At 47.6% G+C, this 15,257-nt stretch overlaps 5 protein-coding genes across 15 annotated transcripts; 1 reads left to right on the top strand and 4 right to left on the bottom strand.

Annotated features, from left to right (window-relative positions):
• Nucleotides 1-1,182: 1,182 nt before the first annotated feature.
• On the top strand, nt 1,183-1,548 carry PPTG_06786 (hypothetical protein; the record flags this gene model as incomplete). Its single annotated transcript, XM_008900823.1, has 1 exon — nt 1,183-1,548. One exon carries the CDS (start codon nt 1,183-1,185, stop codon nt 1,546-1,548), a length of 366 nt encoding a protein of 121 aa, XP_008899071.1.
• Nucleotides 1,549-2,544: 996 nt separating this feature from the next.
• Nucleotides 2,545-8,396, bottom strand: PPTG_06787 (hypothetical protein). The gene has a single exon (XM_008900824.1). The coding sequence runs from the start codon at nt 8,229-8,231 to the stop codon at nt 2,592-2,594; it is 5,640 nt and encodes a 1,879-aa protein (XP_008899072.1). The 5' UTR covers nt 8,232-8,396; the 3' UTR covers nt 2,545-2,591.
• Nucleotides 8,397-8,856: 460 nt separating this feature from the next.
• Nucleotides 8,857-9,571, bottom strand: PPTG_06788 (serine/threonine protein kinase; the record flags this gene model as incomplete). The annotated part of the gene is made up of 2 exons (XM_008900825.1): nt 8,857-9,043; nt 9,120-9,571. The coding sequence occupies 2 exons, from the start codon at nt 9,569-9,571 to the stop codon at nt 8,857-8,859; spliced, it is 639 nt and encodes a 212-aa protein (XP_008899073.1).
• A 1,943-nt stretch (nt 9,572-11,514) lies between these two features.
• Nucleotides 11,515-13,396, bottom strand: PPTG_06789 (hypothetical protein). 11 transcript variants are annotated; one of them, XM_008900827.1, is made up of 6 exons: nt 12,727-13,396; nt 12,505-12,659; nt 12,292-12,437; nt 12,120-12,216; nt 11,999-12,049; nt 11,515-11,892 (listed from the first exon to the last, which is right to left on the bottom strand). In XM_008900827.1, exons 1-6 carry the CDS (start codon nt 13,305-13,307, stop codon nt 11,888-11,890), a joined length of 1,035 nt encoding a protein of 344 aa, XP_008899075.1. In that variant the 5' UTR covers nt 13,308-13,396; the 3' UTR covers nt 11,515-11,887. The 11 variants fall into 11 exon arrangements, with proteins under 11 accessions (XP_008899075.1, XP_008899079.1, XP_008899074.1 ...); XM_008900831.1 differs by having other exon boundaries at nt 11,515-11,934; XM_008900826.1 differs by having other exon boundaries at nt 11,515-12,049.
• A 579-nt stretch (nt 13,397-13,975) lies between these two features.
• On the bottom strand, nt 13,976-15,035 carry PPTG_06790 (hypothetical protein; the record flags this gene model as incomplete). The annotated part of the gene is made up of 2 exons (XM_008900837.1): nt 13,976-13,997; nt 14,068-15,035. The coding sequence occupies 2 exons, from the start codon at nt 15,033-15,035 to the stop codon at nt 13,976-13,978; spliced, it is 990 nt and encodes a 329-aa protein (XP_008899085.1).
• Between the last annotated feature and the right edge of the window lie 222 nt (nt 15,036-15,257).

The raw sequence follows: 15,257 nt of genomic DNA on the forward strand, positions 1-15,257 counted from the left end.
CGATAATATCAAGGACTTCGAGATTCAGGTTGGTTGGAAAGGCTTACAATCAATTGAGGATTCGTACGAGCCGCTGACCAGTCTCGGCAAAGAAATTCGCGTCCTGGTGGACAATTACGTGCAGCAGTCTGGTGATCAGCAACTTCAAGAATGCTGGCAGACACTGCAATCAGGTGGAGATCAGCGGCGGGCTGGATCCACCAATTCAAGTAATGGTGACACGCGTACACCGCAGCAAGGTGCGCGGCCGACAAGACGTCGGTACACAGGAAAGAAACGACGACGTCAACCTGCAGCGGAGCGCGATGCTCAGCAGGATGACGACAACCCCGGCGGAGATGACGATCTTCGTACAGGAACATATTCGCAGCAGGCCGCGACTGGGACTGAGGAGAACCAGACCTCTCGACGTCCTGCAGGCCGGCGAACACGGTCACATACCGTAGCTGCAGGTGCACGGCCAGCTCCTCGCAGCACTTCGAGCCGCTCTACTCGCCGTCGCAGGAACCATGGCCAGCGCAGCTAGAAATGCTGTTGTCGGTGACCGACTGAGAAGAGTGGTGAACCAAGCTTTGGGGGCTGTGTAGTGGATTCCGGGCTTCCAGCTTGGTATCACCACAGTGGAACTCTGAGCTTGTAGACGAACATCCAGATCAGGTGCAGAGCGGCAGGCTCCGCAACCGAGTGATGTCCAGCTGAAGATCACAGGTGGACCCGAATGTGTCTGACGGCAACGAGCCGTAGACAATGGGTGCAGCTTTGTTGGCTCAGATGGCAAGGATTGCTTTCCCGAGCTGTACTAGGATTTAGTAAGCCCAACTGCATGTTTCCCTTGGTGCGGTTTCATGTACATTACCAGCAGTCTGTCCACTACGGTCTGCCTCTCTCTCTTCGGGTTCACTTGGTGAGCACGAGCTGGTTACCATCAGACTCACGGTCTCCCAAGGAGCTCACTTTCCAATCTTCCAAGACACCAACACATCAATATATTCGGCTACTACTTCCGTGCGGGTTGGCCCCCGCATCGCTGTGTTGGAGTTTGTTGGTTTTCGGACCCCGGGAAACACTACAGTTCGCCCTACTCGCCTGAATCGACTTAGTCTCAGGTTTCACTGTCAGACAACAACCCCCCAATTCTCCGATATATTCAACCGATCGACGAATGCTTCGAGCAGATAAAAGATGAATGAGGTGATTGATGAAGAGAGGGGAGCGATCGACACGCTACGCAATAGGCTGGCCAATAAAGCATCGGCCTGGCTTAAGAGCAAGGAAATCGTATCTGCCAAGAAAATTGAGACCAAGAAGCTTGTGGAATATGTGAAACAACAAGCGCGCTCCACAAACCTTGACGACGCTGTGGAGAATTTACAGAAGAAAGGTATTACTCATGATCAGATGAAGAAATGGCTAAGGCTCGACAAGGAAAAGAATCAGTGGATGTCGATGAACCGTAATAGCCCGCTCTACAATACTTACACTCCGGAGTACAAGCTTTTTGACAAGCTTAGAGATGCAGCAATTATACGCAGGCGCGCAAACCAGTAGCGGAGCAAATGGTACCGCACCCTGTGGGCTCATCGAGGACTCTTTTGTAAGTAGCTCACAGCAACCCGCAAACGCTAATCTACTAACAACACAATATAGCTGTCACATTTTGTGGTACGGTATGAATTTATATTCTTCCACCCATTTTCGGATGTTAAGGCTGTGGAATGTGAGCTCCAGTCTGGGACATTAATGGTTTTTCGTAGCCTATTACACTGCGAATTATATTAGTACGTGCTATGAATCTATGCGGGTCAATACAAAAATGGTCAACTACATTGACTTGATTTTTGTATGGAAGTAGTGAGCGCGAAGTAGGACCTCGCGGTATTTGCTGAGGCCCAGCGACGAGCTCACTAGCGAACGGACCCATAGGACGATGGACCAACCCAGAACATTTGGCATATCTGGACTGCAACAACACTTGCTATACTAAGGATCACAGATTGATTGGGCCGTGTATACTATACAGCAAGCTATTGCAAAGAATTCAGCTCGAAAAGTACCCTCTTACGAATAGTAACCCTCGATTCTAGATTGCAGAAACGACTGAGCCAATAAGCACCATACGAACAAATGGAACGCTTCTTGAAAACCTACAACAATTGCTCAACAACGTATTTGCGACTTTATGGAAAAAGCCCGCAACATCGCAGCTTCAAGTGACCAAGTTTTTATCTTCACGCAACGATAACAAGATCTTTGATATGAATTGTCAAGTACCCACTGCCATACGGAATTTCAATACAAAGACGGAACCTCAGAGCCCAAATGGGTGATATATTTCCACAGAAAGGCATAAGGCATCGTCTCGAGTCTTCATGCATATAAGGCTTCTATAGAAAAAGGAGAGTGAAAGAGGCCACTTTTCATCATCACCAGCGAACGGACTCGGTTTCTATTGCGGGGATCTGGGGCAGCAACCCCCATAAAAATACTCCGAGCTGGATTGGTCCGCATGTGATCCAAATAAAGTCTACCTGACACTGACAGACTGAACTGATCAAAACAATTTTCTCCATTCCGATTCAAAAACAATGTTTCTAGACTGGTGGCAAGCTGCTGGCCTCGCGGCGGTTGTTTCTTCTTAAGAGCTGCATCTGTCGATTAAACTTCTTAGCATGTCCCTGTTGGTCAATAGCTGGCGTTTGAAGTGGATTCGCACTGTTACTTCTCCCAGAATTAAGCCCAGAAACAATGGGTCTTGTACTCCCAGCACTTGAACTTTTCGCGCGTGGCAGTGTGGCAGCTATCGAACTGGGGACGATCTCATCCGATCCGTTGATTCGCCGAATGACATGCTTCTCCATGTTAACTGGAAGGAGATATCCCTGTCGATCAGGTTCCTCGCCATTGTCAGCTTCACTGTGAGGATTCGAGCAGGTGCTTCTGCTGCTACTACTTCCGTTGATCGCAGCAGGTATACAAGCTCCAGTCGTCGTGGCCGGCGTGAGGTCTTGGAAGCAGAGTTTAGGCAGCCCTAGAGTTCTCATTTGCTTCTTTTCAAGCTGCGGGATCATGGATTGCGACGAGAGGATGGTTTTGAGCACATACACCATCCATTTCTGCTCTCTGCATGTATACCGCACACATTTTGCAGTGACGAATGTCGTCTCCTCACCATTAACTTGGCTGAAAGCACTGTTTCGACGAGAAAAGCGTCGAATTCCTTGTGTAGACGGGGTTACGCCTTCGTCAATGGACCCAAAAATCGATATCTTCTCGCACTCATAACGTACTTGTTGCAGATCTTCATCGGTTTGTCGGAGCGTGGACAATAAGCTCGGGACTAACTGACTGCGTGCGTCGATTGTGGCCTCTTCTTCCACCACTAAACGGTGCAACGTAGCAGCGCAGATCCGTCCTAACAGACTGTAACTCGAGTTGTTAGGTCTCAGCTTCGCCCTGGAGCGCGTCGTACCCTGCTCTTTCGTCTTTACACGACTTAACACGTCCAACAGCGTCGAGATCACGCCCAAACGCACCATCGCTACACGGAACACTTTAATGGTGCTCAGATTCGCGATAGCCGCACTAGCTTCCATCAGTATCCGGTCACTAGCTTGGCCAGACTTAATCTCTTCTTGGAAATACTTGATACCATGCAACAGATGTCGTTCTAGCATCAAACTCACGGGCATTTCTCGGTCATATGCATTGTCATCGTCCGTCTGTACATCTTTAACTTGATTCGAAGCACTAGCGCTTTGATCTTGCCTGTCGTAGAAGAGCATTTGATGTTCGGTGACACAGAGTGTGAGGTTTCGGATCGTGACAGCGCCACACTCTCGAAGTCGTAGGTTTCTCGACACATTTCCACCTCCACAAATACTAACAGCTACATGAACCGCTTGAGTTTCACTGAGTTGTAGCTGAATAGGTTGATGGGTAGATAAGAGCATCAAAACCTGAATACACTCACGTGCTATCACAGTATTCGTGGTATGTCGTCGATGCAGCAGCGAGCACAGACTCACGGTGCGCTGGCGTAGTAGAGCCTCTGCACACTGTGGCTTGGTGGCAAGGGTATGCATGAGACTGGCCGTTAATTCACACGCCTCGACATCAGAGCCCAACGCTCGATACTCGAGAAGTGGTAGTAGACGTAAGATAGTCCTCTCTTCCATCACCAGTAGTGCAAGCGCATCATCGTGGGAAATACTGTGCAAACATTTCAATGCAGCCATATACGTGCTCGCACTTGTGTGTCCACATTCGTCGACAGTCTCCGAGCTTGTGACTTCACAGGAAATGGCAGATGACGCAGTCTCCCCTCCATTAGCTGTAACTTCTAGTAGCGCTATCACTGCTCGAACGACCTGCATTTCTCCAAAGAGATGCAGAGAATCCACCACTAACGAACAATTCGCCAGCGCTTCAGCGGCGAATTGACGAGCTTCTGGGTGATCGCATTCCATGCAGAAAATAAGCAATTGCAGTATTTTACGTTCACACAGCATCTCGACCCACGGTTGACAGCAGCTCAAGTTCCGCAGCGCCATAGCAGCCGACACACGGGACTCAATATCTGCATCTGCGTAGTTGTAAATGATCTCAGTCACTTGTGCTCGAATGAGTTCCTTGTGGTTTTCCTCGTAACTTGTCAAGTTACAGATGATGGTAAGTGCTAGTCGTCTACTCTCCACAGTCAGATGGCCAGCTACACACTGCTTTTGCGGTTGTTTCTGCGGTTTAAACTCTTCTTTGAACAGAAAAGACGTGCCTGAAGCCTCGTTTCGACCGCCTGAAAAGGAAGTATGTTGCTGGAATTCCACTGCAGCTGAAAGGTATGCCATGATTCCGTTCGAGAGAAGCTTGTTGTGATACTGATGGTCGCAGGATAAGTTGAAAAGCGCTCGTAATCCAATGCTAAACACTTCGTCCATAGATGATGACACTGTCGTGTCCAACACTGTAGAGCCACGACGGTCCTCTGCTGCAGTTGAACCTGATAGTATAACCTGCGATAACTTCATAAGCGCGTAGAGAACTCCATCTTCGACGATTTTAGCTCTGGAATCTTCATGAGATAATAAATTAGACAGCGTCTTGGCGTGGATCTGCTTGGTCTGGATGGAATTGGCTCGTAGTAAAGCTACCACAATGAAGTCCTTAAGTTCCACCGAGGACCACACACACGCGACGGTGGATACATTACAGGCTGCTATAGCTGCGTACTGCTGACACTCGACGTGACTGGATCGTCCAAGGCGGTTGAATGCACGTGCTAAGTGCTCACACTCGGCAAGTTGTTGACACCCTTCAGCCGTGAATGAAGTGATGGCAAATGCAGCCGAACAAGCCAGTAAAGCTTGACATTCCTCGATGGAATTGCAGCAGTTAATCAGGCCTTGAATGATACGCTGGTTCGCCGAGCTCGACGCACACAAGTGATATAGTGTAGCTGCACAGAAAGCCTGACTAATGCTGCCTTTAGTACTACCGTCAATGGATACGGATGGTAGCGCAGACACCGCAATGAGCATCGCTTCGGTCTCTTCTGAGTGGATGAAATGCTTGTGACTGTCTCGGCGTTGAGTTGCAGCTCGTGTCAACGCGAACAAAGACGCAGAGGCGTAACATACAATTGGGAGCTGTCTCTGTAACTGCAAACGCTGTGGATGGGTGCTAGAAGCATTGGCCGGTATCGACGTTGTCAGCTCCATATACGTTCGTAAACACGGCAGTACAAGTGATACTACGAGCTCAATGTTCGCACTGTCCATGAGTTCATTAGCGACGTGAAAGATTGAAGCCAGGAAGCGTTCTTGATCATCTCCAAATGCCAAATTTAAAGTTTGGTACTGTTCCTTTTCCGAATTTAGTGCAGTATTCGGCATGTGTAATGGTGAGATTTTGGTATCAACATTGGTCACGGAAGGCTCAAAGAAGTTAAAGCCATTTACTAACGCGCGTATTGCTTGATCTCCATACACAGCTTGCTGCAGATAACTGTCGAAAAGGAGATTTGAAATCACCAGTTCGTAAATATATCGGAGTCGTCTCGAATGCCCCATGTTTTCCGCTGCTGCTGCTAAGAGTTTCCCATCCAAAGTACGAAGTAATTCAATGATACATGTCGCCTCCTGTGCGAGATTCAACAGCGTTATCAGCGCGTCTTCCTTCACATCTTCCGACATTTCGGCAGTCCACGGGAACGCAGTTAAGTACGACGAAGTTAAGTACCAAACCGGGTCAGCATCGGATAAATTCTGCAACATAATCCCGCCGAGGGAAGGAATCGACGATTCTTTCGTTTCGGCTGTCGGAATACCCTGTTTAAACGCATTTGTTCGAGGTATTTCGTCATCTATTTCGTCAGTAATCACAACTGGAAGCACAATTATTGCGTTGAGCATGGTAAGAACATACGGGATCGCAATAATTACCGATCGGCAGGTCGCTTCGAAACTTAAGTTGCTTAACGTACGCACTGCATTACGCAGTAATATTCGAGCATCTGGAGCTACCACATAACGCTGGTGATCCATTAGCGCCAGCTTCGTAGCCACAGAGATCAAATCTGGAGTGAAATTTTGTCGACGTAGTTCAGCATTGCTCGAAAAATTAACTAGAGATCTAGAACATGATACAGTCGTGCAGCGAAATCTCTCCACAATTGTTACACTTGTATTCAGGTTCCCCACATCCCGTAAAGCACCGGACAGCATTAAACTAAGCGCCTTAATCCCGTGAGACCCCACCATACTGTGATACTCGATAAACGCCGAAAAATTGGCCAGCGTGTCGGCTGCCAAGCCCAATAATTTCATACAAACGCCAAGATCAGAGTCAGAGGTCCAACCAGGAGCTTGTACGCCCATATTGAACATAAATCTGGAACTAGCTCCACCGGTGCTGCCATCCACTAACTTGCAGAGTTGACTGACTAAAGTATACAGAATCTCCGCTCCACCTGCACGTAGCGCACTCAAGCAGCTGGATCGGTACAGTGAGAGGTTAAATAACGTTTCAATCGCAAACTGAGAAGTGGAAGAGGCAGCGGACAGTTGACTTAAGACATTCAGGAGACCAAGAGGACTCTGGACTGCATGAGGGTCCCCCATGAACACCCGATCTGGAAAAGTATGGCCATGGAATATTAAATTCACAATACAAGTCACCGCTAGTTGTTGCAGTGGGGTGTGTGGGGTAGTGAGTATTGCCATGATCTCAGTGATCGCCTGGTGCCGAATCAACGTAGCAGCACGCGCTCGGCTCTGTGACAAACGACAGAGTGCAGTAATACAGGCAACTTTCACATCTACAAGTGGGGCCCAGCTCAATTCCAGTAGTGCAGACACTCCATCTTTAGACGTAAAGTCTTCCAGTACCGATAAATCGGTAGTAAGATTGACGAGCACCGAGGCAGAATATCGCAGTAATTTCGAGTCGTCTGCGTCACTAAAATCGGCAATTTGCGCGATCGCTCCACCTTCGATGATCGCAAGTTCACAGCCGGTTTGACACGAGAGTTTGTAGAGAGAATAAGCACATGTGAGTCGTGCGTCCGAATTGTGAATTGGGCTGGAAATCACGGCAACATCGCGAGGTTTAACTTCGTACGGTCTGATGGTGGAGCTGGCATCTCCTCGGATTGAGTTTATTCGCTGGAAAGAGGCCTTAGAAATAGTACTGGCACTCCTTAAGCCTGGACGCATTGATGGTTTCCTTGTTGGTTGTAAAGCTGGAGGAGCGCTAGTGTCTGCACTGATTGATTCGAGTTCTTGATCAGGATTTGTCCGGTTGTTGTTAACATTTTTAGTGAGAAACCCACTGGGTACATCGTCCTTGAGTTTGGTTTGGATCCCTTCCATAAGTAAATCTACACCCGATTCTTCTGTACCAGATTCACTCGCATGTAGTAAATACTTCCTTTCTGCAGGTCTCTGGATCCCTAGTGAATGTCTCGCACGAACTGCAAGAGCCAGAGCTCGTAGACGTATTGCTGTAGTGGAAGGAGATTTCTCCTCTTCTACCACAGCTGTCATGGACGCACTCGACACTCGTCGATTGGTATTTGCGCGAGATTTTCTCCTACCAGGGATTCCACGGGACACACCCCTGTCCAGTGACGAACTCCCTGGTCTTGATAAGACCGTCTTGGCCTTTTGCTCTTCGCCATTGACCACAGTCGGCAGCTGCTCCCTTCCATCTACGACACCGGCGGATAGTCGACGCATGAAGCTTTTCTTTACTCACTTGGTTAAGCATTTACTTTTGTCAACAACTCAAACTACAAATAGCTGCGGCATTGGATGTAACTGATGACTTGCAGTCCATTGGGACCTCCTGGGGCTGCCTCACTAAGCTCCTTGCGGCGGACGTATGTGGCTTGACCATCTTGTCCTTAAATGGAAGACCTCAAAAGCTCCCTCGCTTAAATTCGAAAAATACTATCGAAATTAAGTTCCTGGCGAAAAATAACACGAGACCCGAATTTTGTATACAGACTCGAATTTAATTCCATACCGAATTTTGGATTGGATACCGAAATTAGGATATATTTGTTCAATCTGTTAGGACGTGTATGTTCGTAAACTTTGGACCGGTAAACCGGTTTCTGGTAAACCAGAGATCATGTTGACGATTTTACGATTACGATTGGCTCGTTCATTCTTCTTTTCTTTTTTTCTTTTTTTCTCCCGGCTTCACTCGTTTGGGCCAGTATTTTTGTTTGACTATCGTTAAACTGTAGCTCGTTATACATGTACCGCTGAAGCGCTTGGCCGAGTTAGAATTTTAAATTATATCAGTTACAGAATAAGCTTTAATCTAAGTTACTGCCTCTGCGACGCGCTTGTTACCTCATGTTTTCTCGATATCGTTCTCAAACGTCTCGCTCAAGGCTGGATGCCCCATTGCTTGTGCTACTGTTATCCGCTTCTGAGGATCAATCTCCAGCATGCCTGACAACAAGTGTATAGTATTGTACGACCCAGGCCTTGCCATACCCCACTCGTGCAGAATTGCAGCCACACCTATCTGCTTGAAACTACGGAATGACTTCACAGACACTGATGCCAGTGGAACCAGCGGCGAACCAAATGTCTGCTATTTTCGGGTCGTACGTATCACCAGCCACAACCTCGGGTGCCATGTAGTATTTCTTCCCAGCATGGCGACCGCAAATTCGAAGTGCACGTGTGGCCAGACCCAAGTCACCAAGTTTGCACCTTCCACGATGTAGCATAATGTTTTCAAGAGAGATGTCGCGGTGCGCGATGCCGTGTTGGTGAAGGAATGCTAGACCCGTTGCCACTTGAGAAAACACAGTTAACGCGCCGGAGCATGCTTCTTTCTCAGCAAGGGCGTTGTCCGGTACGTGTCCGTCGTCTGGACAATCTTGCATAAAGCTCGCCATACGCCCCAGAGAAACTTGTTTGATGATAACAGACGATATGGTGGTGCTTTCAGGTGCACATCCCGATTCGCCACGCATGTCTTCACAGACATAGATCCATCCGTAGATAGTCAAACTGATTTCACGGACAACGCGATAGCGATCATGTAGTACGAACATTTTTGACGCGGGACTAGGCCTGCACTAAAGGAGGACACTGGAGAAGTGATCGATAAACTGACACCACAAGAACGTTGCGTTCTTATTTATCATTTCTGTCGATTGCTTACACGCCGCAACTATGATGCAACGGATTTCTCTGATTATTGACGCGACACGAGATGATGATCGGGCTTTCTATATCAAGAGAGCTTGTTTCACCTCGCAACTTATTACCTCCTAGTAATACCATCGAAAACTGCGCAGGAATGTTGCAACGTACTCGTATGTAGCACTGCGGCACGGTTCAGTACAATGATGTCGGCAACTCTCACATATTGGACAGGCCCTTGCTGTGTCCAGAAATAGTATTCAGTGCCTGACCCCACTCGCTGAACTCTTACACAACTCCGATGTCTAAACTGCTACTTTAACGAATCTATACAGTATTAGCGAAGCACGACCTACTTTTAAGATGGAATACCTTCATTCCTTCATTTATTCTTCCACAACTTTAGAGGAATACAAACTGCGGTTACTTAAAAAGCGACGTGTCATAGCAAAAGCTCATGTCCTGACCTGGGTCACTTTTAGTTTTGAAATCTAATCGAAATATCTTTTTTCTGGTACTTACCGAAATTTCGACATACTGAGCTCGATTATTTTTAGTCAGCTCCACATAATGAACTCAAGCTAACAAATACAATAAGTTTTTTAGTCCTGATATCACGGACAAACTCACGGATACTTTGCTATTAGAGACGAATTTGGTCGTATATTTTCGCCTGGTTGAACAACAGTGGACACTACGAGACAATTGACCATAATAGAACTATTGAAGTGTTATACGACCACGGCAGTAAGACCTCATAATCCTGAGTATTGAGTCGCTAACTTTTGGTCCTACTTTTTGTCCTTAATTTCAAGCTGTTGGGGCAGTGTGTCATTATGATGACCCAGGACTCTCCAGGCGTTGTTTACCAGTTCCAGCACCCGAATTGCTTTTCGCATCTCTCGAGTCTCCAAAACCCGGAGGGTGGCAATTCTCATCACATCTTACCTACAGTTTTGTTAGGAAAGAAACTGATCGAAAATAATTTTAATGATTAAAGCCGAGAGCAGCGTGCTGACGTCTTCACAGTCGATTGAATAAAAAGGAGAGGAACCAAAGCAAGAATGATAGAGCATGCTGACTTCTTTCCCATCGTTGGGGTCGCCATAAACCTCCAGGGAGTAGCACCATAGACCGCCGCCATGCAGTAGCACATCGATGGGGAAGATAGATATCCTAAATATCCTTCGAATTCATGTACGTGAGCACAATCTACAGCTAACATGCTGTGCTCAAACTTCAGCGCTTCTTTATGCGGTTTGCAACAATTATAACAGATATCTGTTTAGAGGCTGCATAATTTACGAAATTTGTAGATGGTGAGAAATCGGCACTGCTATCGACTCAGAACGGTTGACAGCCACCAACCCGTTTTTGTCTTTCGGGCAGCAGAAGTTTGTATACGTGTCGAAATCGTGACTACAACGCCAGTTTTACCGTAGGGATATGGAGTAACCTGTAGGGATCCAAAAATGTCGACTGGGTTACAAGTAACATTAGAAGACCTTCAAGAAACCTTCAGCTTGGATGACCTTCGTTCAAATTGCTGCGAGTGCCGCGTCTAACGACTAGTTTTTGCATTACCTTCCTGTTATGGACGCAGCCATCGGCTCAGCGAAGCCGATCGCTGCGCTCATAACATTGCTACAACTTCGCTGGTACAGGTCGCTGCCGCCCTGTACGGATGTATTTCACTGTAGCAGGGATATTGGAGGCATTTTTGAAGCACAAGACCACGTTAAAGTGTATTTTTCAGCGAATTCGCTTAGGGTTTTCAAAATAGGACCTGTGAGCTCTCCCGGTATGAGCGCAAGGGATTTTGTTTCCACCTATTTTAAATCAGTAGGAAATTTCGTCGGCCTTTTAAAATCTATACCAAAACTATCGTCGTCACTTTGGTATAGTTTTCAAATTCCAAAGCTTCATCACTCGAAACGCGACTTTTCATTTTGAATAGAGACCTTAATCATACAACTCTCGACTCATTTTCGACCGTCCATGTTTGATAATCCCGGTAGACCTTGAAACTTTGAGGTCGATGGTCTAAATTAGGCAGCGGTAATCAATAGTTAAACGCTTTTAACGATGCAGCCAATGAATTCATATCCGGCGAGACGCTTCGACGACGCAGAAGTGTGGTCATAATACATGGGTATAGGCGTGACTTCCTTTGAGTTTCATTCCCTTTACCATAGCACGCGTGATTCTTTCTGCTGGGCATTTGCCTACACTGAATGTATATATGCAAGGTACATCAGGAGCCACCTATTAGCTGACATTGGATTCAGTCGGGACACGTGAGCGGAAATTCGAAACAAAATGTTGAGGGTAGAGACCTCGTTGTAAAGTCCACTCATCTCCAATCGCGGCGGAAATTATCTTGATCCCTGTTGAACATACACGGCCGTACGAGTGGGTTGAGATTGTACAACCTACACAGTTTCTCTTGTGACGTACCCGGAAACCGAGCGGAGATCTTCTCGAAACCGTGTGAGGAGCAGACAACCATAACCAGACAGATACTACACTCCAGTACGCCAATTCTTCGCAGAGCCTAACCAATTAAATAACACCCGATTGTGATTACTACGAAGACAGAAGCGTGTCATTGAATCGACCAGAATCCTACCTCGATTGCTTTGCATTCCGCCCCACCGCTTGCAGAGGTCGAGAAGAGCAACACTTCGAAGTCAGTGATATTATCTGGAACATCCAGATATTCCAACTGCCAGTTCGTGTAGCCAGCGGTATGTTCTGCTTTGACGTGGATTTGACCTGCGTTTCGGTGTTAGCTAGCCCGTCCATTGCAGCATCAATGAAGCTGTTAGCCTGCAGCTCGTACCTGTCGAGCCGTGAGGATCAATCTGGCAAAACGCTGTTAGGAATGACGTGCTTTCGTCACCTAACGTGACCGCACAAAACTTGGCATTGCTATAACCACAACTGGCGTCGCTAACGTGCTGATCATATGACGCTAGGGTTTCTTCAAGTAGAATGCTAACTCATCAGCATCATAGTTAGATAACCCAATTTTCACAAAAAGAATTAACGCTACATAACGCACAAGGTGAGGCGAGCAGCAGCACGTCGGGAGTCGACCGGATTGGTTCTTTCGTCTTGCAATGTGTTCAAAAGTAGTGTCACTCTCTTCGACCGTGACTGGAGAGTAGGGGGCTCAGGTACATTAACTCTCTCGGACTTTCCATTAGGAAAAATCTGCTCCGTCGGTCGGTTAACCGAGGTGCGAGACTCTCCAACTAAAGCCGCTGGCGGTGCAACTGGAGATGGTGATAGCTGCTCGGTTTCGTTCTCGCGTGAGAGGATCTCGGCTCGGTTCTTGTACATTTGACACACTGCGGCACGGGTGACGCCGAATTCTCGAGCCAGAGCGGCCTGTGGTTCCCCATCAGCTACCCGCTTGATGATACAGCATCGATCACCGTGTCGAAGATAGTTTGGAGGTTTACGCTGCTTCCTTTTGTTTGGAACGGGTGATGCAGGACGTTGCTGCGGGGAGTCGATGGCTGGTCGTTTGGACTCGACTTCCGTCTCGAAGCCATCAGGAACGCTGCGTTTACCAGCAAGAGGGACGACGACCCTCGACGTAAATTCGTGTCTAGCCGTGAACGCGAGACGCTTCTCCATTATTAACGCAAAGGACCTCTGAGTGTTGGGAGAGCTTGGAAGGTAAAGTCCAGAAATGGGTCCCTTCCTAGCGGTCGCAACGGTTCGGTTGCTGGTAATGATATTTGCTTTAGGTTTAAGCCATTAATGCAACTTTAGTCACCTTGAAGTGTCTTCTGTTGCCTGGAAGTTTAGCTTATGTTGCCTGGACGTCGGTTCAGTTGCTGGCGATCTTTTGGTAAAATCCTGAATCTCTTGACAGTGAAATTGCTGGCTTTATTTGGACAGTATCGTCCATAGCGATCGCACCGATACTGTATAATGTGTTTAGCATTCAAACTTTTCGGTTCAGATGGAGTCGCCATGCATCGTTGGCGGGTCGATTCGAGCTCGAAAAAGCCTCGAAGGCACTGGAATGACGAAGGCACTGGAATATCGGATCCACCAGTGTTCGCGTTTCCTCTGATCATCCATCTGGCTTTCTTTTCGGCACGCCAGTTGCGTCGCCACCGGTCGTCATGATAGCCCTTTGTCTGCCGTTGATCTGAGCCATAACTGTATTAGGACCGACCATAACGGACAGTGTCTGTTCGGTTTTTATTTTTTGCAATTAGGAAAGTGCCGTTTATTATCTTTACACAAAAGGGAGTGTAATGAGGTCGATGTGGCCTTTCCCATAGTAAACAGATCTAGTATGTCCTGGTATGGACGCTGATAACCAGTTACTGTAACAGTTATACGGTAGACTACTATAATATGGAAACGCTGGTACCTCGCTTACAGCAACTGCCTCGGCAACATACGTTCTCGCCGCGCTAATTCTTCAGAATTCTGTTCTAGTTGCCAGTGGCCATCAGCCGTCATGCTGGACGACTGGTGTACATGAATCGCGTCCGAGGGGTTACGAAGCACATTGAGCAGTGTAGCCACTAGATCTACCCGCGATTCAAAAGCGAATACACGACCTTGCTCGTCGAAATTCAGCACCAGCTCCACGGGTATCGAACCTCTGCTGCCAACGAGTTTATCGACGATTCCACAGTCTTGTGGGTTGTGTAGAGATCTGTCAAACAACGCAGGATATAAGGTCTTGACTGTATCCTCCGTGAAAGTCACAGTCATCTCGGCGTTAGCGTGTACCGTCACAATACATAGTGGATCATCGTCGCTATCCACGATGCGCATCGCTTGTAGCTTGATCTCGAGCCCTTGGTGGAAAGTCGTATATTTTTCCCACTGGTCCATAAACGCCTGCATACCTTGAAAATCGCGGCAAACAATGTCAGGGCTAAAGACGCTGGTCATGTATTGGTCGATCACGGCGCAACGGTCCCTGTCCCTCGAGTTGTATCCGTGTTGGAATTGCAGATAATACTCTCGGGTGAGATCCAGCGCCACGCTGGAGCAGTTGGTGCGCCAGAGTAACGTAGCCGAATCTCTCAGCATCGCAGATCGCTCTAGCGATGCTATGTCCGCTTGTAATGCACGAATTGAGGAACTCAGTGTCTGTTCCTGTCCTGCGTGTTGACGCCTAGTTCTAGAAATTTGTCGACGTCTTGACGCGCAGTTACGGGCGGGTATCGTTTTGTGGCGGCGATGGAGCGTCGTCCAGTGGCCGATGACTGAGAGTCGTTGGCTGTGATGCAGCGACACCGATCTGGCGAATCGTCGAGCTAAATGAAGAGCACGATTGGTCTCATTGTCTTGGCGCTCGAGAGGCGACGGATATCCGCGTAGGAATGAAAGCATCTGAAGGGGTTTTTGACTTGACGGTGCAAATCGCAGAATGAAATTATTCGGCACAAGGATCCGAATAATATAGAGAAACGCGCAGAGGTTGCGGCGACTTCTATTATTATGGGAGATGGGAACCCGTTGTACGTGGCACGTTACTGGCTCGACCATTTGGTATATTGGGATGATACGAAATGTTGCCGTTGGGAAATTCTCAAATTCTCAAATTCTCAAATT

This window comes from Phytophthora parasitica (genome assembly GCF_000247585.1).
Source record: "Phytophthora parasitica INRA-310 unplaced genomic scaffold supercont2.10, whole genome shotgun sequence".
Taxonomy (NCBI): Eukaryota; Oomycota; class Peronosporomycetes; order Peronosporales; family Peronosporaceae; genus Phytophthora; species Phytophthora nicotianae.

Coding starts and splice junctions, on each gene's coding strand:
- PPTG_06789 (XM_008900826.1), bottom strand. CDS start 13,307: ATGGAGAAGCGTCTCGCGTTCACGGCTAGACACGAATTTACGTCGAGG. Junction 12,660..12,726: donor GCTGCTGCTCGCCTCACCTT/GTGCGTTATGTA, acceptor CTGATGAGTTAG/CATTCTACTTGAAGAAACCC. Junction 12,050..12,119: donor GATCTCCGCTCGGTTTCCGG/GTACGTCACAAG, acceptor TATGTTCAACAG/GGATCAAGATAATTTCCGCC.
- PPTG_06787 (XM_008900824.1), bottom strand. CDS start 8,231: ATGCGTCGACTATCCGCCGGTGTCGTAGATGGAAGGGAGCAGCTGCCG.